At 35.3% G+C, this 24,707-nt stretch overlaps 1 protein-coding gene across 1 annotated transcript; it reads right to left on the reverse strand.

Annotated features, from left to right (window-relative positions):
* Window positions 1-1,699: 1,699 nt before the first annotated feature.
* Window positions 1,700-6,451, reverse strand: LOC136820133 (lens fiber major intrinsic protein-like). The gene is made up of 4 exons (XM_067076371.1): window positions 5,950-6,451; window positions 5,316-5,545; window positions 3,254-3,337; window positions 1,700-2,743 (listed from the first exon to the last, which is right to left on the reverse strand). The coding sequence occupies exons 1-4, from the start codon at window positions 6,266-6,268 to the stop codon at window positions 2,483-2,485; spliced, it is 894 nt and encodes a 297-aa protein (XP_066932472.1). The 5' UTR covers window positions 6,269-6,451; the 3' UTR covers window positions 1,700-2,482.
* Between the last annotated feature and the right edge of the window lie 18,256 nt (window positions 6,452-24,707).

The following is a 24,707-nucleotide window of genomic DNA, read 5'->3' on the forward strand; positions in this document are numbered from 1 at the left end:
TGAGTAGACACAAGGGTTCGTATAATATGCTGCATAAATGTTAAACCTCTGTTTAATAATACTTTCTTTAGGTTGTGATGAGTAATGCACCCTTGTTTTTATAACACGATAAGACTTTTAATATCTAGTGTAGTTATTAGTAAACCAATTTTTACAAAGTTTTTTTGTCAATATATTAAAAGATTTAGTCTGAATATAACAAACAAAATTATATTGTCCAGCATAGTTTCAGATTCATTTCAAATACACCCCTACACTTTCTTCCCACAATGGGGATGAAAAATCCTATCGAATTTCCAATGGGGATAAAAGTTCTATTGTACCTAGTTTTTCTCCGTTGGGTTTCAAATGGGGATGAAAACAAAACAATCAATTTTGCAGTGGGGCTGAAATTATAGGGAAAATCAAAACTTTTCAGGCAGGTTTTCCAATTAGGTTCCAATTACCTTAAGGGAACTTATTTTGGCGGGAACTACCTTAAGTGGATAAATTTTTTCCAAAATTCGCCAAATTAAATCCTCGCCAAAATTTCAAAAATCGGCCATTCGCCAAATTAAATCCCCGCCAAATTTAATGAAATTTTTTTAAGATGGAAATTCTATGGAGAATTTGTATTTCTTAGTTAAAATACCACGTATCTTTTTAGTTCACCGAGTCTTCCCACTCGCCAAATTAAATCCCCGCTAAATTTTACATAATTGAGCATTCGCCAAATTAAATCCCCGCCAAAAATCGCATTTTGATCATTCGCCAAATTAAATCCACGCCAAAATTGAAAATATTCACTATTCGCCAAAATGAATTCCCGCCAAAATTAAAAAATTAGAAAATTTTTTCCAAGAAGGTTTCCAGAAAATTTTTCCAAAAAATATTCCAGGTAACTTTTGTCAAGAAAGATTTCCAAAAAAAAAACAACAAAAAACTAAAATTTCAGAAAATGCCGGGCAAAAAGTTTGTCAAGAAAAAATAGATTTCGAAAATCAAGAATGTTCAGGAATTTTTTTAACCAATAAGATTTCTAGAAACTTTTTCCAAAAAATATTCCAGGTAACTTTTGCCAAAAAGGATTTCAAAAAAAATCTAAAAAAAATAAAAATTTCAGAAAATGTCGGGCAAAAAATTTGTCACGAAAAAATAAATTTCGAAAGTCAAAAATTTTCAGGAATTTTTTTTTCCAAGAAGCATTCCAGAAAAATTTTCCTAGAAATATTCCAGGTAACTTTTACCAAAAAGGATTTCAAAATAATCCAAAAAACTAAAATTTCAGAAAATATCGGGCAAAAAATTTGTCAAGAAAAAATAAATTTCGAAAGTCAAAAATGTGAATTTGAAATTCAAATTCTTTCCTAGATGTTTGCCAGGAAATTTTTCCAAAATAAAACCAAAATAAAAAAAATTCACAAAACGCCGGGTAAAAAATGTCAAAAAATAACAAATTTCGAAAGTTGAGCATTTTGAAGAATTTAGGGCAAGTTTGAATAAATTTTTATAATAATTTAAAGTGATTTTCGCAAAATTTGGCAAATTTATGATAAATCGACTTAAGAAGGCTTAGGTAGTAGACTAGGGCTGGATGGGGGGAGGTCGGTTATGTGTGGACCGGACCTTTGAGACCAAAGTCAAAGACATAATCTTTTCCAGGCATACAACCACAAAATAGTTAGCTTCCTAAAGCTGCGATTCAGAGCAAAATCCGGTGTGGGAAGATTGACCAAATTAAAACTTTTATCTAACTATAGTACAGCTATTATTGATACAAATTTTACAGTGTTTTATAAAAATAGAATAAATTTGATCAAAAAATATTTTCAAGTCGCTAAAATCACTGAACAAGAATTTTCAAGAAGAACAGAATTTTCAGGCAAAAAAGTGCAATTTTTCTGGATTTGCTAAAATTTTAACCCTTATAGGGGATCTATCAAAAGTCTACCTTTACAGTGCATTTCTGCTATCTTGAAAAAACACATCCTTAACCGCCGCACATACCCGTCGGTCAATTTGCCTACCTCGGGAGGTCCTTGGTATCTCCTGACCAAACAGCATTTAGAAAAGTTAGAGGAGGCTACAATAGCGCTCGCTACGTCATAATTATCTCAACTCGCAAAGGAGGAAGAGATCTTACAAACGAATAAATTAGTACGAATTTGCTACTATTTTTGGATTCACCGCGGTATGCTATGAAAAATATATAAGATCGGTTCATCTTAGTAAGGAAACTAATACTCACCTGCAAAAAATCTAATTCGCTAAAAATCTCAGTCCCACAAAAATAGTACTCAAAGGTATGCAAGTTTTTTTTTCATTATCCATCTCGAGTTATCTCATTTAATTTCAATATTAAAAAACTGTGCTTTTCTTTCGATCCACTTCGACTCGATTCGATTCAATATCAGCTGCTTCTCATAGACAATACATCACTTCCTTCAAATTGAATACCAGAATAAACCCCTTTCACTCACATGACTTTGAACACGACGAACTTTCATGTTTTCTTCGTATCATCTTCAAACACTGGGTTTTTATATGACTGCGAATTCGATTCAATAATATAACTCAAAGCAGCATTCCGTTCATAATGGTCAAGTTTTCTTGACTTGTCTTTAGTTGAACTGATAGAATATAAAGATTCTTTCTCAGATTCCATCCGGCTGTTTTTCTCTTCTTTTTCTGTAGGAGGGTATAGCAGAAAAACGTAGAGAAACCCTCCCAACATGCCTCCAATGAGTGGTCCAACCCAGTAGATCTGTAAACAAACAAATCAAATAGAATTAAATTTGTCTTGGCTTAAAAGAACGAGGGTTTTTTTCATTTGACGCATTGACATAAGCTTTATTAAAATACAGCATGTCAAAAAATCAACCACACAAATTATTCCTTCAGTAAAATCAAACTTTGGGTCTGTAAAAATATTACCACGAAGAGTATGATAATATAATGTTTTTGTATATGATAAATGCCTCTTGTAAGGTTTTCGGCAAAATATAGCTTGCCAGGCCTGAAATCTTACAATAAAGTTTAAGATATGTCGACAATTTTGGGTATGTCGTCGTTTTCTGAATTTAACGTTCGGGCGAGAGCTGCGATTTCAACACCTCCACTTTATTTTATTGGATATTTCGATAGCGCTTAAGTAAAAATCATTTGTGCTGTTTAAATTTTTTCTGGGAATTCCCCTTTTTATCAAATATTAAGCACTTTATTGTGTGGAGAAAGACTGAAAGACCATGTGCTTTGTTTATAGACGCAAACTTACCCATACGAACTGAGGCCAGTGGTTGTGAACAATACCAACGCCAAATACGATGGACGGATTCAAAATGGCTCCCGTTTGATGATGCTAAAATAACAATGTTGTATCATTATTTTGTACAATTTCTGTATCCTGTAAGAAAGCTCTATCCGTTAGTGGATGCCAGCAGCCTATAAATTAACCCGTTGAGTACCATTATGACCATTTGAGATCACCAAAGTTTCACGGTACTAGGAACACAGTTACTCTTAGGAGGTCCCTGCCTCAGTGACTCGGTGATATTTTGGAATCTAACGGGCTGACTATGAAAAAGATAAAAATTTTCATCGGATTTGAATTTTAGATCTCAATCACCCGGGTAGGGTAAAATATTTCACTAACATTATTCATAGAATTCATTTAAATGTTTTTTTTAAAAGTTCGATCGGGTAAATTACAAGATGATTGACCTAGGTATGTAAATTTCCCGGTTTTGACCAGGTTTGCTCATTATTCCCGCCAGGGCTTAAAATTAGTTACTTCAGAAGTTGCTTTAATTTTCGAGAATATTGAGGAGGCCCCCAGCGGTCTGCGTGATGGCGTGATTGAGACTTTTTTCTTGCGTGATGGCGTGATTACACTGATTAGAGATTTTTTTTTGGCGTGATGGCGTGATCAAGACTTTGGCGTGATGCGTGATAGGGCAAAATTTGAGGCGTGACGCGTGATTTGGGCTATTTTTCGCTATTTTTTGCGTGATGACAAATTTTAGCGATTTTCGTGATGCGTGATGGAGGAAATTTTTTTGCGCGATGGCGTGTTTAGGGGTGCCGCTGGGGCGCCTCATTGAGTATTTGAAGGGCGTTTGATTTGAATAGAAAAGTAGGCACTGGCTGTACAAAAATGAACACGGGACCTTTTTAACTTCGAAATTTTGGACTTCAAGTGCTTTTGACATTGATGTGTGGTTGGAATATTTTTGGCACAACATGTGTTTTGAATTTGAAAAGATTATCCACACTTTAAAGGAAAATGTCTCTTCGATAAATAAGGGATTTGTTCTTAATCTTCTTTGACGCTAGTTCACAACCACGCAAAAATCAAGTACTCTCCAAAGGCTCTCCTAAAGAATCAGTAGATGATATCATCCGTTTTGTAACGCCTGCAAAATGTCAGAATTTTTTCAATAATCATCAATAATAATTCGACACATATTCAACGTTGAACAAGCATAATTTTGTAACATTCTCCGCTTATTTCGTCGACTTTCTTCTTTCGTCGAATTTTTCGTCAAAAGCAAGAAGCAAAGTTTGCGTCAAATTTTTTCAATATTTATTATGGAAGCGAATTTTTCGTCAAACTATTATTTTTATGTAAATTTTTAGCCAACTTTCCTCCACATGAACAGCTGTAATCTAAGCAAATTTTGCGTCAAATTACTTTTTTGTGTACTTGTGTATTCATTTGACTAAAAATTGACACAAAAATAATAATAGTTTGACAAAAAATTCTCTTCGAAAATAAATATTGAAAAAATTTGACGAAAACTTCGCTTCGATAACTTCAAATTCCCTTTGATAAAAACATTTGACGTGAAAACTATAAATCAAATATTACCCAAAAGCAATTGTTTCAGCAAATATATTGTAGAATACAATTTGTAGCCAAATGAATAAGTATTCATAAGCACACAAAAAAAAATTTGAGGCAAAATTTGCTTAAATTAAAGGGATGTTCATATGGAGGTGGGCTGGTCCGGCTAGCTGAATGGGATAGATTTTCGAACGTTGAGAGATATATTTAAGCCATTTGATTCGTCAAAGGCTGTAATGTAAAGTACGAAAAATCCAGCCCACCTCAACTAGCCGGGCCAGCCCACCACTATATAAACAGTCCCTAAATGTTGAAAGAATTCTTAAAGATGTTTGATGAGGGAAATCTTAAAATTTTCACCATAATTCAAATATTTCCAAAAGCAATTGTTTCGTCAAATATATTGTAGCAAGAAACTCTAATATCTTGCACAAAAATAAACATTGAATAGGAGCAGCATCAGTTAATATTTATTAATAATATTTTGACTTACCCCCATTACAAAAGAAGCCGCTACTCCGAATCCGAATACCAACGATGGAGTGATCTGATATCTACCGCTCTCCTTCTCATGTGTGGACAGCACAGCCAGGACGAACAATAGTGATAGAATACCTTCAATAACACACCCTATTCCAATTGTGACGTTCAGTCTGGGGAAGATTTCTCCAGCGTTTAATTGGCGGCTGTTGATCACGTGATCTAAAGCTACACCAATCACACCTGTGTAAAATAAGAATAAGCAATAATTGTAGAAGTACACAGTAAAAATCAATTAAATTTTAAAACACTCTTAAATCCACAGAAAAAGATATTTCAGGGTACTACTCCTTGCCAACCGACAGGGTGTGCCGCTGAGGTTCGAGAAGTAGACTTTAGGACTCAAAAAAAGTGCGTGCTTTTTTAAATTTTCAACTTTTTCTCAAATTTCCCCAAAAAGGTACCCTACGAGGGACTCATTGAGGAAAAAGGTACCCTGACCAGCGGCACATCCCCGATACAATGAAATTGAACAACAGAATTTTTCAAAAAGACCTTTGCTGATATCAACATTTTTCATTGACCAAAAATCGTTGAGTTTGTCAAAATAATAAAATGAATAATGTTCACTTTGCCAAAAAGCACACCTCCGATCATCTGGAATAAGAAGTATAACAGCGAACTCAAAAATCCAGTTTTCTTCATTAGACATTTTCCAAAAGTGATTGACGGGAAAATAAAAGCATTGTGGGATACACCAAAGCCATGGCTCAAAACCATGACCAGAAAGCCGAGAGATAAGGCTGTGGATTGTGTTTGTACCACTATAATATTTTTATCAAGTGTTCTAGACAGGCGGAATAGCATTTGCGTTGCGAAGAAACAATAGAGAGATGAAGCAAGCAGCTCGGCTATGACACATCGCCATAATAAGATTGATCGTAGTTGCTTCAGCACACGACGCATTGCACGATTGTTAGTGTTTTATTTATACCTAAAATTGTGAATACGAAAAACAATTTCAAAAAACGAAATAAAATTGGGTAAGCCACACGTAGATCATTTATCCGTGAAATAGACTAAATATTCTAACCATTTTCTAAAAAGATTCAGCCATCCTCTTTGAATACAGTAAAATCTCAAGTTAGTAGAGACAACAAAGTCGGAAAGCAACAGAATTACAAACTCTGTGTTTACCTTTCTTACCCACTTAAATCTATACTACCGGGGAGGTCACCGTCTTTGGGGTTGAGAGCATCCATCCATCTATCAGCATCTCTGACAAAAAATATACCGGGTGTCTCTGAAAAAACTTCCCCCTGTTTGATTCAATATTGCGAAAAAGGGAAAAAATATAGTAGCTTGATTTTTTCTAAATCGTTTAGAGGAGGGTTTAACTTAAATTTTGGTATATCAAACTTTAAAATTGCTTCATTAGATCAAAAGTTCTGACAAAAAGAGTAAAAAATTGTTTTCAAAAAGAGCGCAAAAAGACGAAAAAACAGGGTATCAAATTAGACAAGAAAACACTACTTTATTGACAGTAAAGTTTTACTTTTGAACTTCTGTGCATCTTTTTTGTTTTATTATTCGTTTTTAATGATTTTATTGCCAATTTAGAGCTCTTTTTGGATTCATTAATGAGCATGAAGTTTAAACAAGCAACAAACTTTTATCAAAATTTTTCCAAAAGTTTCCAAAGCTTAGCGAGTCTATTTGAGTGGAGAAGAGAAAGTTTGAGTGTCTTTTTTTCTAACAACAGATTTGATACCCTGTTTTTTCGTCTTTTTTCGCTCTTTTTGAAAAAAGATTTTTTACTCTTTTTGTCATAACTTTTGGTCTAATGAAGCAATTTTAAAGTTTGATATACCAAAGTTTAAGTTAAACCCTCCTCTAAACGATTTCGAAAAAATCAAGCTAATATATTTTTTCACTTTTTCGCAATTTTGAATCAAACAGGGGGAAGTTTTTTTCAGAGACACCCGGTACATGTTATTCTATACCCCTGACAAAACCAAAAGACGCGTGTGAGGAATTCCAAAAATAGTTTGAAACGAAAGACCGAAAGAATGTTAAGTGTTGTGTGAATTGATACAAAAAATGCCCTGTGACAAAATTCACAAAAATTTACCATTTTCCTAACTTGTGTTACTTCCATAAAGCGATGTTGAACTCGGATTTCCTATAAAATTTTTCATTGCTGTTAAAATGTATTACTTTGACGGGTAAATCCGATTTCGTCGACACCTAAACAACGCTTAAATGACTGACATCCGTTTGATACTGTTTCTACTGGAGAGATTTTGCGGATCCTCCTTGCACAGAGCATCATTTGACACAGTGCAATTATAATTACAACTCCTTCTCTCACAGACCCACAGTTCGTTGTTTTTAACCCCACTGGCTGAAAAAATCCTTCTGGGTCTATGAGAAGGGGGTATTTAATTGTAGCAAATGAACAAACACACAGAGAAAAAATACCATTAAATAATCCTCCTCTCCTCACTGTCCCTCACTATTCAACAGATCTTACTTCAGGCAAACCACAACCAAAACCAAAAGCCCAAACTTTCTTTCACCTCTAATACCATTTTTTCTTGCTGAGATTTTTTGTACTTTTTATACAAACAAACAAATAGAGACAAAGACACTGCACGAAAAACTGACATTTCTGCTTTTTACTCTTTTAGAAAATATGAAATATTCTTGTATTTCCTTGATGAAAATCTCTTATGAAATAAACACAACTTTTTATTCGAGTAAAAGTCATATTTCCTAGGGAAAAAGTGTTGAAAGCTCAAAATGATATTTCTTATATTTTCCGTAATGTGAAAAGTTGACTTTTACAGTAATTTCTTTTGGATACGACCATTTGATATTTACACAGTAGTAAAATTGACGTTTTCAGATATTTCTGAAGCACATTAAAATGAAATTTTTTGTGATTTACTTTTATTACGCAAAATGATTTCATCAGACATTAGAACACCCCTGTCTCAGTGCCCCGGTGGAACCTTTTCCCTCAGTGAGAAGAAAATTTCATGACTTAGAGTTAGAGCTATTGTCTATCGAAATCCCAATGGGGATAGAAAATCTATTGTTCCCAGCTCAAAAATTCCAGTGGGGATGGTTTTGGAGTCCAATTTTTTCCATTCAATTTTCAATGGGGATAGAACCATAGGGCAATTTCCCAGTGGGGTAGAAAATGTAGGGTATTTTTACCACCGGGGACGATTTTTTGGCCGATTTTTCCACCGGGGCGGGGGGTCCACCGGGTCTGTGACACAGGGGTGTAATAGAGAAGTCTTGACATTCTCTTGTGTAGGCTTAGAATATTGAATTAGATTATTGCCGTCTTTTCGAAAAATTTATGTTGTATGTTTTAATTTCACTCGTCACTTTTGCTTAAAAGTTCTAAAATTTGCAAAACATTCGAAAATTCAAATTTATAACTCTATCAAAAGGCATTTTACTACTTAATAGTGAGAAAAATACCATCAAGAGATGACTTCAAACTTTCATTGAAAAGGGGATATTAGTAGGGTGTGTTGTAATGGAGTTTCTTAGGGAAGTTAGACGGTGACTTTCAATTTGATCGAAAACGGGAGCTGGTGTCAAACAGCATTAAGTCGAAATGGAGAGCGTCAGCTATAGTTCCTGTAATTCAACCGGGCCACTTGTTCTCCCACCGGGGATTTCGAGGCGACCCAGAATGGAAAAACCTGGATGTCACAGGTGAAAATTTGAAATAAAGAATAAGCATAAATTATTTCTCGAGGACAAACCGTTTACAAACTTGTTTGAAAAATTGACAACTGAATACACTCTTCTCGATATGCATAAAAGCATCGCAGGCCTTGTTTTCAAATATCGTTGCTAGGGTAACTCAACATCATTTGACATGTAATTATCATTTGTGAACGTTTGCACTTTTGTTTTAAGATTGATAACTGCCTCTTGGGAATACATTTACGTCAATGTAGATTTAACTTTTATAATTATTCCGTTTGTAAACGAGGCCTGCAATGCTTTTTATACATCTCGAGAAGACTGTATCGGAAGCTATACAATGAAATGTCTTACTTGTCTAAAAGATCATCCCTAAAAAAATAGTATGAAGCGTGTACTAATAGTAGCAGTTCTTCCTGAGAAATTTATTTCATTACTCCCTGTGTAAGGGTTGAGGGATAAATCTTATCAAAAGATCTTATTAAAAAACTCATAACTTAAGTGTTGGTATAAGAAAAATCTGGTTACAAAAACTCAGAAATACGATTTTGAGATAAAAAAGGCTGCAACTTTTGAGAGAAATCGAATTCTTGTATTAACTTTTCAATTCTTCATCCAATCAAAAGATATCAAAGAAAGTTTAGATACCCTAATACCTTTTCGAAATTAAATTCATGGCACACACACACACACACACACACACACACACACACACAAAAACAAACATTTCAAAGAAGAATCAAATGTTCAGAGTCTTGTACCGAGGAAGAACAATCATCACATCTTTATTAAATTTTTCCTCGGGTACACTGACAAACTTTGCTTTTAGTCGTTGGATCGGTACAAATGAAGCAGGTCCTTTGTTTTCGTGGATCTTTTCATAGCAAATTTCAACTGGTTTTCCATAGTAGTAACGTTCAGCGTCAGGTAACATTTTAAACCAATCGACAAAACAAAATAGATGCTCGTATGGGTCATCATCGACATATAGAATGTGCTTGAAGAAGAAAACGATTTCTCCTGGCCGCGGAACATTATAAATTTTGTCAAACTCGATAATCTTTCCGTCTTCACCATACCAAAACGCGACTACCTTAGAGGATTTCCTGCTCCTTGAGTCTTTACTTCCAAATATTTCTCCATATCTATTGTGAAGATAAAATAAGTTTAAGATAAGTAATAACAGTTAGGGTGTGAGAACCCAAGAAGTTTAACCCTTTCACTCCCGGAGCTTTACACTTTTTGGAAAAGAAAATTCAAAAATTTCGCAGGAAAAGGGCACCTAAAAACCAGCCTATTTTCTTTAAAATTTTATAATTTTTCAAATGGTAGCTATGAGAGTTCTGGAAACCTCTTAATTCCGGAGATATAGCCCGTCAAAGTTGGAACCCGGAGATATAAATTCACGCATTTCGTTATCATCGAACAGCCTCAAGACAGTTCGAAAAAATAGATTTCAGTGTGAAGGTAAATTATATTCTTAATTTTGCAAATAGCAGTGTTTAAGTTTGACTTAGAATGCGAATCTTTTAAGTGATGACCTAGGTAATATCAACTAGTTATAGAACAGCAGCCTCCCTCATTTTGAAAGATATTGTACTAGCAGATAGATATTGACTCAGCATACAGAATTCTTAAATTTTTCACATTATCTATATGAAAAATACTCACCGATACACTTCACTGGTTTTCCATCCAGACTCTGGTACAAACCATTTTTGACCTGGCTCTTTCGTATAAATTGTCGCATAGACTTGTTTCAACCAGTCGTGGTGTAAATCGGACAATTCATGCTTTTGAAGTTTGCGACCAGACGTTTGAATTCCAGAAAGATCAAACCATTCCATGTTTTTAAAGTTGTGAAATTTAGAGCTGAATGTTCTGTAGTTCAAATAGTTGTTGGTTACGATCTCGTTCAGGGCACCACGTTGTGTCAAAGAGTTGTCCATATGTGCAAAAACATCAACAAATTGATCTCGATGTTCATCCGGCAAGGTCTGTGTGATTATATTAGAGTCTCTATAAAATCGTTTCATTAACTGACACTCGATGTCCTTTTTGTTAGTGGGATAATTGCCGAGAAGACCATTATACCGCTCAAAACTGAAACACCAGAAAGAATAAATGGGACCATAATCAAGTGCACAGTTCATTAAATGGCAGTGTAGGTGCATGTTCGGTGTTATCACGTTTTTTCCATACAAAGTTTCGCATCCTTTGCAGAAGTTTATAAGATAATTGTTAGCTAATTGGAGGTCTGCAGTCGTAATCATTTGGTTTGCCAAGTAAGTGGTTGATAACACAAAATGACGCCAATTTTCAAGATGTAGATCAGGAATAATACCTTTAAGTGCGTATATTGAAAACAGAAGTGTCCAATTTTTTAGCTCGTCCGCAGTGAACCCATCGAAAGTGAACTTTTCAATCTTCCCAGGAAGTTTCCCCACATCACTGGGGACCTGGGCTTTGTCTACCCGTTCCTGTATAATAGTTAATGTCTTTTCAGTCAAAAATTTCTTTTCTTTCCAAACATTTATCATCTTCTTTGCCGTGCCAAGGAATAAGTTGTGCATGGGATCAATTATTGCAAACCTAACCAGAGTCGTAATAAGGCAACAAAATAAGGTTTGATAGTCTAGTTCCGTATTTAGACTCCAACTTCTCTTTTTCACCTTTAGTTGTCTTTTGGCAGATTTCCATCATTTGCTGGCGATGTACTTCACCAGTTCTTTTAGGCCAATTTTCGACATCAAATCCGGAATAGTCTTTTTCGCCAATTCCACCAGGGAATTCTTTATTACATTTAGAACATCCTCTTGTAGCACCATGACCTGCGAAAAAGGAAAAAGGTTTTTATCAAACAGGTTCACATTTCAATGTTTTAGGCATAATTATTTTAAGTTTGGTCAAGTAGTTGTCAAGTTATAAGCGATTGGAGTTAAAAGTCACTTTTAGAGAAGCATTTTGAAGTGTTATGAAATTTTAAGCGTGTTTTAACACTATTCGAAAAGTGAATTTTAACCACTTGACAATTATGTGACAAAATTTAAAAAGTTACTTTTGTATTTCAAAGTTTAAAGACCATCCTCTTTCTTAAAAGGCAATGGCTCACCAAAGGTAGACAGTTTTTTGAGTCACCTGGTACATAAAGCTATCCTTTCAATTACCATGTGTGAAGTGGCCAACTTAGAATAATTTAGTCCAACTACAGGTCTTCTTCTACTCTAGTCCGCTCTTGATGGTTTTAGTTTAGTGGCTATCTGGTGTGAACAGAAATTTTCCAAATTCAAATTTCTCATTTTTAATTTGACATCTTTTGAAATGATTTTCTTGCCTGGATTAAGTTTTATTTTTAATGCTGGAATCCCTTTAACAAAAAATGTCCAAGTTCTATGACTAAAATTGAGAATTTATCCTACTTTAGTTACTAATGTGAAAGAAGTCTCAAAAAGGTTATTTTCAAGTTTAAAATTATAAAGACCCAGTCTGAAAAAGTAAGAATAAGTATGTTAAAAATATTTGACCCACAATTTTGACAGATTCTTAAGAATACTTCACCATCACCTAAAGTACACTATTGTTATAAAATAATGCATAGTTGTGCAAACCCTGGTAGCATGCATACCTAGAAACCCACATAGTTTTCTGCATGCCGGTATATCACAACCAACCAAAAGCAACATCAGCTTGACGGCTATTTTTCGAGTTGGCGACATGTAGGTGGTAATTTTCATTTGCCCATTCCAGGAGTCTAACAAATCTTGTACCATTGGTTCGATAAAAGTGTTTGTTTTGGGTTCCTTCTTCATGTTAGGAATTATGCCAATCAAAAACATGTTCTTACGTTTAAAACGTTCATTACGAGGAAGATTCAGAAGGACGCCGTATATTGCTCCAATAGAATAGCTGCGTACATGCTTGTACGGGCAAAACCAGTCCAGATTTATAGCAATCCCATAAGTGTTATCCTTTTCAAGAGTCTCAATATTCTCTTGCCAAATTTTTCCATCATAAATATCAGTCAATATTCCAGGTCTAGTTTTTCTTTCCTTCCATAATTGTGATTGTTCCTCTATTTCTTTTCGCTTCAAAAGTTTTTTGATTGAATTATGCAACGGCATGTAGCAAAATGTTTTAAATGGTTTTAGACAGGAACGTCCATCAACAGATGAAACGTTCATCAGAAGCTCTTGTCCACATTCTTGTCTCCGGAAGGCTTGAGTATGGTTTGGCATAGCGATGTGACTACAGCGTTTAGAAACAGGTACATTTTGAATCTTGGTGTAACAATCTTCATAGTGATACAATGCAAAACATTTAATGCAAACAACATATCTTACAAAAGTCTCAGAGTCATTACTCTTGGTTTTGAAATGTTTTATAAACAAATAAAGAGTCGGTGGCATTCCAGCGAATAAGACTTCTGTTTGAGGCACAAGAGTTGAGATTAGGGAAAGAAGTGCATAAGTGAACTTAATCATGACTTCTAGAGCAGTATCCGTGATACCAAATGTATACTGCCAAAGTGCAAAGAACAAACAGATCCATGTAACAATGATTGTAGTTCCCTTAGAACTTGATGAGGGGAGTTCATTATCATCATGGTTCAAATTTAGATCCTCAATTAGTTCCTCAAAATCATCATTATCAAAGACATCTTCATCTATAAGCTCATTGTCACTGATATCAGCTGAATCTGTATCTTGGTTATCCACGTTATTATAAATTGAATCATTATTCACATTGTCATTCATAGTATTTTCACCTTCAGCACTGTATACTAAGTCATTCATATAATTGTTAGCTGAATCATGGTTAGAAGCTGTACCAAAGCTGTCCAATATACTCATGTCTAGTTCATTGAAGCTTTCATTAAGGTTTTGTTGCTGTTCATGTTTAAATTTACAATCGGTTATGTGTCTTTGAATATAGCTGTTTGAATAGGACTGCCCACAAAAGTGACACTTTTTCAATTTCTCTTTTGGCATATTGAATCTGAGAGTAAAAAAAGATATGATTTTTTAAGAAGCAATTTATTCAGAGGATTTCAACGTCCATTCTAGTGGCAACTCCCACATGAAAATGGAAAGAAAATGAAATTGAAAGTAGAATAAAGACCCCTTCCATCAGTCACTCCCAAACAGCAGATTGTTCTAGTCTACGATTTGTATATGTAGTTGTGTAGTTGACAGTATCTCTTATCTTACGGTTCACCCGTTCATTAATTCCCATTGCCTAAGGATTATCGAGCATAATTGAAGCTAATGGAATACAATCGAACTTTTAATTGAACTGTAAATTAATCGAATATAAATAATCAAATTAACAGTGAAAAAATGTAAATATTCTATTAGTATTCGATCTCCTGGCTTAGATAGCAGTATTTTAAAAATCAAGAAATTTGTTCCTATTTGGGCGGTTAATCCTGACTGAAAATTTCAATTGCCTTCATAGAGTGAGGAGCTATTTTTACGCACGGAGCCAGCGATAGCGAGCGGAGTGCGACTCTTTTGTTATCAAGTGCGCGAAAAAAATAACCCGAAATCAATACTATGCGTGTTGCTTTTTTGCAAATCTGCCAAAAAGAAAAATGGCGGACATGAAAAAAATCAAGAGGGGCTTTCTTGTAGTGCTTTATATTAGGATTTTGATCGATTGCACCGAGAAATTTTGATAATTTTTTTAAAACTTTACCAATTCGATGCTGCTCTTTCCATTAAAACTAGTTTCAAAATGTGCGGAAAAACCTAAAGCCACGTCTCCTAATCAGGAGGTGTCTCCTAATAAGGCGATTGTTCCTGAGGACTTCCTGGAGGAAAAAAATCGGTTCGGGCTAAGTTATAAATAAAAATAAAGCTATTTTCTGTATAAGACACCACCGAGATCGGAAAGCATAACAGTTCGAAAATGATTCAGTAAAATTCGGTTAACTTTAGAGGACTCAGCTTTGTCGAAATGGGTGGTAATGGGCGGGAGAAAAAGGGTGGACCATCTATCTATGGGTGTGTTAAAAAACACTTCGCTTGCAAACATGACACTCTTTTCGTGCGTAACCCCAGACGGTGTCAATCGAACGAATCGAACGCTGAATCAATTGAACGCAATTGAACACAATGGAATAATTGCAATTTCGATTGTCGAACGCAATCGCATCGCAATTGAATATTACCTAGGATTTGTCGTTCGATTGCTTTGATTACGTTCGATTGTATTCGATTATGTTCGATTACGTTTGATTGATTTAGCTTTTATTCGCTTTCGTACGATACTTTGGCGCTCGGCCGCCCACGCTAAAAAGCTCTAACGGAGTGATCCAATTTAATTTAATCGTAATCAAACTCATAGAACGTTATTGTAATTGAACGAAATCGAATAATAATCCAATGTAATTGACAATCAATTGAACTAATGGAACGCAATCGAATATTACCCAGGAATTGGCCGTTCGATTGAGATTCGATTACGTTCGACAATCGAATCGCAATTATTCGATCGCGTTCGATTACGTTCGATACAACCCTCGACATGGCCCGAGAATTCTCGGGCCTCTTCGGGCCATGTTCGGGCCGAGAGACCCTATCAATTATTTTGGCCCGAACATGACCCGAGTCATTCGGACCATGTTCGAGCCATGTCAGAAGATTCCATATTTAAATTCATTCAGCATGTCCAGTCAAACAAAATAGTACAAAATACTGTTTTGTTTATATCGCTCATAAAAACTTTACAAGCTTCCCGTGTACACGCTTCAGTTTAAAACCAGGACCAGTTTACTAGCAAATATTTCCACCCTAAGTATATTTATAACTATGTTTTCATACCAAATAAGACATTTAATATTTATATGAATTTACAACATTCATACAGTATAGACCTAACTCTTCATACAAAAATTACGGGAAACGCATATTTGGACTTTGAACCCTATGCTGCACTCAAGCACTTAAGCCAAAATCCCGCAAAGGCGGGACAAAAATCAGTTTTTCGAAGTTTGCAAAAAAACGCCACATAGAAGATCTTTCAAATTCAGTATGTGAATAGGGCAGTAAAAAATACAACTTTTCTATTTTTCCTTTTTTTTGCAAAAGTTCTAGGAATGAAAATAAAGGGATAATGATAATTGAATACTATCCATCGATGATCCGCGGCACTATCGTAAAGCTAGAATCACTTCGCGTACACTTCGCTTGAGAAAATGATTGACAGATTGAAGTTTTTCATCCCCGCGGTGCGCGCCGCGCGGGAGCTCGGGCGCTATGCGAGAGTTCTCGGCTCAATCCTCGGACCGCGCTAAAATGGTAAACTGAGCTGTGATAGATCATTTCGATGGAAGTTGTTGGAATGTTTACAAGGCTCTTGACAGAAAATCGTTTGTTTTATTGTCAATGATGACAGTGTGGTTATTAATTTTGTTAGATCTGACAAATTGATGTTTGTAAGTGCACTTTATAGTTTTGATTCCCATTGAAGAATCATATTCTGGTTTTCATGTTATTAGATGCTGTTTTAGAGCTTTAGGTCTACACTGTCATATATTTAATAAAATTAGGCGGGCATCACAAATAACTTGTGTTCGCGTTGTTTTTAGGTCTAAAAAACGAGTCGGTCGGTTGGTCGGCAAAAAAAACGTCGGAAAAATGGATTTTCAAACCATGAGTCGGGCAAAAATCAAATCTATCGGAAATTTGAAAAGCTACGCTAGAGTCACACCGAAAAACAAATAACATTTATAAACTTACCTTCCCAAAACATTGAAGAAGCCTATACTAATCAAAGTAAATGAGAGAAGAGAGGAAAAAACCTTAAAATCAACCAGAATTTACAACATTTTTTCCAAAGCAAAAAGACGTACATTGGGATGATAAAGCTGGGACTATATTATACTTATAAAAATTCGACGTTTTTCCGACTTTCCGACTCAAAAAAGTTGGAAAATTAGGAAAAATCATCAGCCGGTCGGACGACGCGAACACAAGTTATTTGTGATGCCCGCCTAAGAGAAACCAAGTTTTTCTCAAAGAAAATGTTAAAAAAATTCAGTCCTGAAATCACACGCCTGTTTAAATCATGTTTTCAAAAATTGGCCCGAGTGTGGCCCGAACACGGCCCGAATTCTCAGGCCAGCTCGGGCCATACTCTGGCTTTACGCGAATTCCAATAAAAGTTTTGGCCCTAGAATTCTCGGGCCATGTCGAGGGTGGTTGTCGTTCTCGATCGATTGGTTCGATTGCAATTTTTGTTCGAAGTTGTTCGATTGACACCGTAACCCCTTTTACGATTGATATAGAAGTTAATCAGACTGTATATCAATAAAAAATCATAGCATGGATTTCCAGGCTCGCTAATGGCATGGCACAGAGGTTTTGTTTTGAATCTGAAAAATAAGTTTGAAATTTTGGACTGGCAGCCATCCTACTCATGGGCAAGCTTGGTCAAGAAAGTCAATCAATCAGATATTTTATAAGCCAGTTTTTTTAATTTTTCTGTTACTGTTTTGCAACAAACATCCACCACCACAACACAAATAAACCACAACTGCTTTGGCAGTTGGGTGACTCTGCTGGACTGTAGGAGGACAAGTGAAGTTGCACTTTGTACCTCCAGCAAGAAAGTGAAAGTTAAATAGCCCGTAAATCGGGATCCAATCGGGGAAATCTATAACCGGAAACATTGTGATAAATTGCATAACAGATTTTTTTTGGCGAACGTGGTTACTGAAAATGTTCTGTAAATTGTTGTGAAATTTTTGGACAGAAATGAGAAATCGCGCCTCGACCTAGTCCTTTTTCAAATCGAAGGCGATCGAGAAAGACAGTAGACGACGTTTGAGCAAATTTCTCTCAAGAATGGAATCAAATCTCATGCAAAACGTGCAAGAAGTCATGGACGTTATGTCACCCCTCTTTAAATCACCTCAAGCAGTCTTGGGAAAACGCACTCGGTCAAGAACACCCCAACGTCAACATGAACAGCATGGTTCTTGCTCTTCTGCTTTAAATCTTACCCCAACAGCAGAAACTACCACGCATAATTCTTCTAAAGATTCAGGTGAGATATTTATCAACTTTTATACATTGGTTGAAGTTTTATGAATTCCACCTCCTCAAAGGCGGCAATCACAAAATTCTTCGTTTTGCGTCGCCCGACCAACTCTAGAAAATTGATTCGGTGAGTCGGTAAATTTGTCGGAATTTTTCTGTCAATGACCTTTCCTTCGTTCAAAAATTTTATTATTGCTGTTTTTTTGCGAGCGATTTCTAGCGCATTTGCAGCATTCTGACTTTGTTTATCATTACATGTGCCATTTTGGGGTCGGAGGTCACAGTGTTCAAAGGTCATAATTTTAAACCATCCATTACACGCGATTGTTTTGGCGGCTGGCTGGCAGGTTTCTCCAAGAATGCACTCTAAAAATGGATGGAAAAATGGAAACCCGAAAATTTTTACAACCGACCAACCGACTCACTTTTTAGACCCAACGAGGACGCGAAATGAAGATATTTGTGATTGCCGCCTAAGTCTTTAGATAGAGGGGGGTCTGAGAAAATCTTCCAAGGCTAATGAAATTGGATTTCAAATTGTCAATTGGATTGATCTCCTAACATTGACTTGGCAAGTTCGTCTCATTATTTATTATTTAGCGGAGATAGTCCCTTAAAAGACAAAAAGTGCTTCCCCTAAGCAAACGCAGGCGAGATTGAGTTTGTTTACATCCCGTGAATTTTTATCACAACGGTGGAGAACAATTTTTTTCCAGGAAATCTGAATTACAGGAAATGTGTATTGAAATCCACCCTAAAGATTCCTTCCATGGCTGCTTTAAGAAGGATATTTGCAGTGTTGTTTGTATTGATCTTTCAAAAGTTTTCAAGAAAAAGTTGCTAATAATGACAACATTGTACGGCAAATTTTTAGACATGCAATCGACAGTCTTGGAAAAACGCACTTGGTCAAGAACACCCCAACGTCAACATGAACAGCATGGCTCTTGCTCTTCTGCTTCAAATCTTACCCCAACAGCAGAAACTACCACGCATAATTCCTCCATAGATTCAGGTGAGATATTTATCAACTTTTCTACATTGGTTCAAGTTGCACGAATTCCACCTTCCAAGCCTTTAGATAGAGGGGGGTCTGAGAAAATCTTCCAAGGCTGATGGAATTGGATTTCAAATTTGATTCGGCCAAGTTCGTCTCATTATTCATTATTTTACGGAGATAAAAATTGAAATCCAGCCTAAAGATTCCTTACATAGCTGCTTTTAGAAGGATATTTGCAGTATTGTTTGTATTGATCTTTCAAAAGTTTTTCGAGAAAAGTTGTAAATAATGACAACATTGTATGGCAAATTTTTAGACATGCAATCCACAGTCTTTGAAAAACGCACTTGGTCAAGAACACCCCAACGTCAACATGAACAGCATGGCTCTTGCTCTTCTGCTTCAAATCTTACCCCAATAGCAGAAACTACCGCCCGTAATTCCTCCATAGATTCAGGTGAGATATTTATAAACTTTTCTACATTGGTTGAAGTTTCATAAATTCCACCTTCCAAGCCTTTAGATAGAGGGGGGGTCTGAGAAGATCTTCCAAGGCTGATGGAATTGGATTTCAAATATACAGTTGGATTGATCTTCCAAATTTGATTCGGCCAAGTTCGTCTCATTATTCATTATTTTACGGAGTTAGAAATTGAAATCCAGCCTAAAGATTCCTTACATAGCTGCTTTTAGAAGGATATTTGCAGTATTGTTTGTATTGATCTTTCAAAAGTTTTCAAGAAAAGTTGTAAATAATGACAACATTGTACGGCAAATTTTTAGACATGCAATCGACAGTCTTGGAAAAACGCACTTGGTCAAGAACACCCCAACGTCAACATGAACAGCATGGCTCTTGCTCTTCTGCTTCAAATCTTACCCCAACAGCAGAAACTACCACCCATAATTCCTCCATAGATTCAGGTGAGATATTTATCATCTTCCAAATTTGATTCGGGCAAGTTTATCTAATTATTTATTATTTTACGGAGATAGTCCCTTAAACATAGTCCCAACATTGTACGGCAAATTTTTACATATGCTGGTGGCTTGCGGTAATGCGATGGGAAGTGAGTTGCTCAAATGGCACAAACACAACTTATTTGTGATCTATGTCTTTTGTATTTAAAATAGTGCCAATTAGTAGCAATTTATGATTGACAGAAATGCTGTAAAACTGAGGTTTACAGTGGTAACCAGACCAGGAGATTTTTCTAAAAGTGAGTCTTGCAGCTAAACCGTGAGCATATGCAGGTCTGTAGGCTGCTGAGAACAAATACTCAACTGTTTCATTTGGTCTTGAATTTCAGTATTCTTACTTTTTCAGATGTTATTGAAGTGGATAGAAGAGAATATAATAGTTTAGTGCAAAGACAACAAAACCTTGAGGCCAGATTCAATGAATTAGCTAAAAAAAGAATTAAGAAGAAGGTGCCAAAGAAAGTGAAGGTATTAGTAAAGCATTTTTACAACAGGGATATGTTATAGCGGAGCTGGATGAAGGACTAGAATTCCTTAGCGGATTGCTTCTTTGTCTTTTCTATTGTTAACTGTTCATAATAGAAATCCATCTCTGTCCTCTTGAGTGTTCTGTTTTTATAAGAAACTCTTTGGGTTTTGTATTTTCCAACTCAATACTTTTTCCAAATTTTTTTCGGGCACTTTGTCAGGACCCTATCCAAACAATCAATTGGGGTGACTTCATACAGAATATTTCAAGACGTTAATTTCTTATTATTAGACTTTTTTTCTTCAAGGATATGGTCAGAAACGGTTATAAATATGTCACTGAAGAGGCAAAGAATCAATCGCCGCGCTGGTCATACATTGATAATGCTACGTAAGATTATTTTACTGTTGATAGTTGTTTTTAACTGTGGCTCGGATAGTTCCCAGCTGTCAGGGAAAACCTGGAATTGTGGCAGTGTTAAATAGTTGAAAAATTGTTTAATAAATACATCACAAAAACCTATGTTGCTGAGCCTTGAGTGTGGAATTTTTTCTTAATTTGTTGTTTATTACAATTTTAGTCCATTCACTGAGAACAATGACTCAACAACAAATGCTCTCCGCGATTACATAAAAGGCCTGATGGTCATTGACGAAACTGTTTTCAGAGGTAAACATTTTTCATTACCTTAAAGGAAGAAATTTTCGCAGATTTGACCAAAACCTGCCAAAATTTATTTTTTCCGCCATCCGCCAAATTAAACATTTTGAAAATATTATCTCTTTTAAGGTGTTTTTGCTATTTTTTCGCTGTTTTGACGCCATCTTCTTAAGGTTAAATTAAGCAACAACAAAAAAACAGGCAAAACTACTCTGGGGAGCTGTCTGGGAATTGTGCAGTAGGAAGTCTTAAATTCTTTTTTTCTGGTTAAAACTAACATAACTTTTAAATTGAAATTTGAAACATTATATTTTGCAGATGTGGTCATATGTTATTTTCGTTCGAAGAAAAATTACTTCCTTAAGAGAAAGAAGAACCCTCATTACCTCTCAGAAGCTGCCAGCCGACAAAGGAAAATTACAGTAAGACATATTGAAAATTATTGGCTATAATATATATGTGTCCAGCCACATTTTGAGAATTTTCTGATTTATAAGGGGTCGTTTTCTATTAAATTCTATTTAAAAAAATGTTTTATTTTAAAGTGCAGGCGAGTCTCTACCCCCTCCCTTAATGCCTATCCCCTCTTATTTTTCAGAAAGTGAAAAATCGTAAAGCTGCTTTAAAGTTAAAGACATCCATACCAGAAGATAAAAAGCCTGCGATTCTCGAGTGTTTGACTGTGGAGTTGGTTTCGTCTGATGAAGAGGTCATGGACGAAAATGAAGAGAAATATTTTTTGGTGCATCCGTTACCGTGGCGTTCAAAATATTACGGACAGCTCACAAGAGCTCTGGACCAAAAATTTCAGGACAATCAAAGTAAGAAAGGTAAAGACCAGACCGCTCCTAGAGAAATCGGAGAAGATTCTACAAGACCAATGCCTCTCTACCCTGAGAGATGTTCTTGGGCTTTCAAACTATGAGATTAAGTTGAGAATGAGGAGAAATCTTTTTTGGTTTATCCATATCTTATACTAACCCTGATCTGAAAGTTTTTTGTTTCTTTCTTTGCTAGCAACTTAAAACTTTTGCTCGTTTTTTGATCATGTGATTCAATAATGAACAAACCATGATCAAAACTGGACCAATCGATTTTTTGAAAGGTAAAGCTAGCAAATGGTTACAACAATTAGACTTCCAGACTAGGATTTTTATACAGACTTTAGTTCATCTACATCTGTGAAAATTTTGTTATTATGTTTCAGATTTTTGATATACTTTTCTGACCATGTGTTGCCCACTGTGTGCGGATTGACTTTCGGAATTCACATTAACAATAATAATCTAATTGCTTCTGAGAAATCTTTCGCACTATTTTTTATTGAAAAATGCCAAGATGTTTTTTAGTCCCAGATAAGAGGTGAACCGTAACAAGCCTCTTCTACTTCTTCTTTTTCAGTGCATAGTGTATATGTAACATTATTTTTTATATAATTTCTTGTAAATTCTTATTGTATATTGTTATTATTTAAAGGTTCATGATATTTTTATTAATTCAATTTCAAATAACTTATTTCACAAAACTGAAAAGAAATGTTCTTTTAACGATCAAAGATAAATATGTTTGAATTTAATTTCATCACAGTTTTCTACATCCTCTTGGTGCGTACTGTTTGAGCTTCTTCAGAAATAACTTTACAATCACATTTAAGAGCATTTCAGCGCTTTTTTCGTTATTTTTCGGACGGATTAAAATTCAAATTTTTGAAGCTTTCTGTAGATATCTGCAAAAATTTTCGGATTTGTCATGCATGTAAAGGTTGTATATCTTTATCTTTACAAAGATTTTTTAATTTCAAAATGTGTAGTAATTTGAAATTTGGCGACATTTACACGCGCAGAAAATGTGAAATTTCTTTCTTCTGCAAATATGGTGATAGTCCATATTTACTGAACGTGCCGAGATTTCACATTCAGACATTTCCCCTTCAAGGATATTTGGTATTTACTCAAAATTGTAAAGCGCATTAAATGTGCAATTTCCTGACATTTCCGTAAGATTTACACAGCTTTAATCAACTAGGAAATCACAGTTTTTCGTGCAGTGAGAGTCAAGTAAATATTGTCAAAAAAGCTTGTCACTTTCTAAAAAGAAAGTTATGGCAAAATTATAGGAATATTACGTCAACCTTGCTCATACAGAGTTAATTTACATACTGTTCTCAAAAACACAATCATACAAAAGCAACAAAGTCGCATTCAAAAAATATACAAGCCTCAAGCATACTCAGATAAAACTATGTGTACCTAGGGATCGACACTAACTTATCCAAAATGCCTTCAAAAATGTTTCCTATAAAAAAGTGTCACTTTCACAAACACGTCAAACTCAAAGCCTAAAACCTTTCACTTAAATCCGAATACGTTTTTACTTTTTGACTTCACACAGCACACACTTCATGCCATCACAAGAAAATGCGTCATATACACGTTTTTTTATAAAAACATGAGGCTTAGATGGCCAAAATCTTAAGAGCAAGACTTTGTTGACTCCAAACACCCAATTTCTTAGGAAAATGGACAAAAATGCTCAGAAAATAGCGAAAATAACAACATTTTTAGGCTTAAAACTCAAAAAGTTAAGAATATCCAAAGGCTTCAAAAAATTTGGATGTTCTTATGAAAATAACGTGTAGACTTCATTTTTAATGCACTCCAGTCTCATATTTTTTTAAAGTCACTATAAAGAAAATGCTTCATCCCTCTTAAGCCAATGAGTGAGTAAAATATATAGCAACATGTAAAAAATAAGAACAGCCAAACAACAGCCAAACCACAGGCAAAACAATTTGCACCTCAACTTTTTTAGGTCATCAAGAAGGTTTGGCTGTAGCATCGAAACTATGATGCCTCTAAAAGCACCCTCTTTAGGCTAAAAGTTCATCAAGTTACTCTCAAATTTGCTCAACCAATATGTTCTTATAAGTATATGTAGAGAGAGAAGGATATAGCTTTCACAGCACTGGGAACTGGAGTGTCAAAACATGAATCAAAGAAACCGCACTTCCCTAAACTCTGATTCCTGTCAATACGCAACACGAAAACTGACTGTTGCGCTTTCCTGTACAAACATATACAAAAACTGGCACCTTAAAAGAAAACTTATTTTCGTGGTGCGAGGGTATAAAACTGGCATTTTTTGCGAAACTAATTTTCGCGGTTGACACCCACTTTTTGTCAAAATTCTTTCTATTACCTAGGAGTTCTCGAGAATTTATAGTAAAATGCATTTCGCAGAACTTATAATCGCAGTAGACACCCAATAAATTTTTCGTGTTTTTCAATAAGTCTCTGTTCCTGCGAGAAACGTAAAAATTATTGACTACTGCGGTACACAATATTAGTTCATTCAAGTTCAACCAAGGCTAAGAATCCAGGAAAGAAGCGCTAAACTTCAATCGAAAAAACTTAAACAAAAATATTATTCTAGCTCCAAAACTTCACGTCATGAATATGTAACAAAATAAAATTTGACTTCCCATCTCTAAAAACCTATTCCGCTCACAAATAACACCATTCGATA

The sequence above is a fragment of the Clytia hemisphaerica genome, unplaced genomic scaffold, assembly GCF_902728285.1.
Source record: "Clytia hemisphaerica strain Z4C2 unplaced genomic scaffold, Clytia hemisphaerica genome assembly, whole genome shotgun sequence".
In the NCBI taxonomy this organism is placed as follows: Eukaryota; Metazoa; Cnidaria; class Hydrozoa; order Leptothecata; family Clytiidae; genus Clytia; species Clytia hemisphaerica.

Excerpts from the sequence above, each read along its gene's own strand:
- LOC136820133 (XM_067076371.1), bottom strand. The coding sequence starts at position 6,268 with ATGCGTCGTGTGCTGAAGCAACTACGATCAATCTTATTATGGCGATGT. Across the intron at positions 5,546-5,949 it reads CTTATTCCAGATGATCGGAG|GTGTGATTGGTGTAGCTTTA; the intron begins GTGTGCTTTTTG and ends TATTTTACACAG. Across the intron at positions 2,744-3,253 it reads ACTGGCCTCAGTTCGTATGG|ATCTACTGGGTTGGACCACT; the intron begins GTAAGTTTGCGT and ends GTTTGTTTACAG.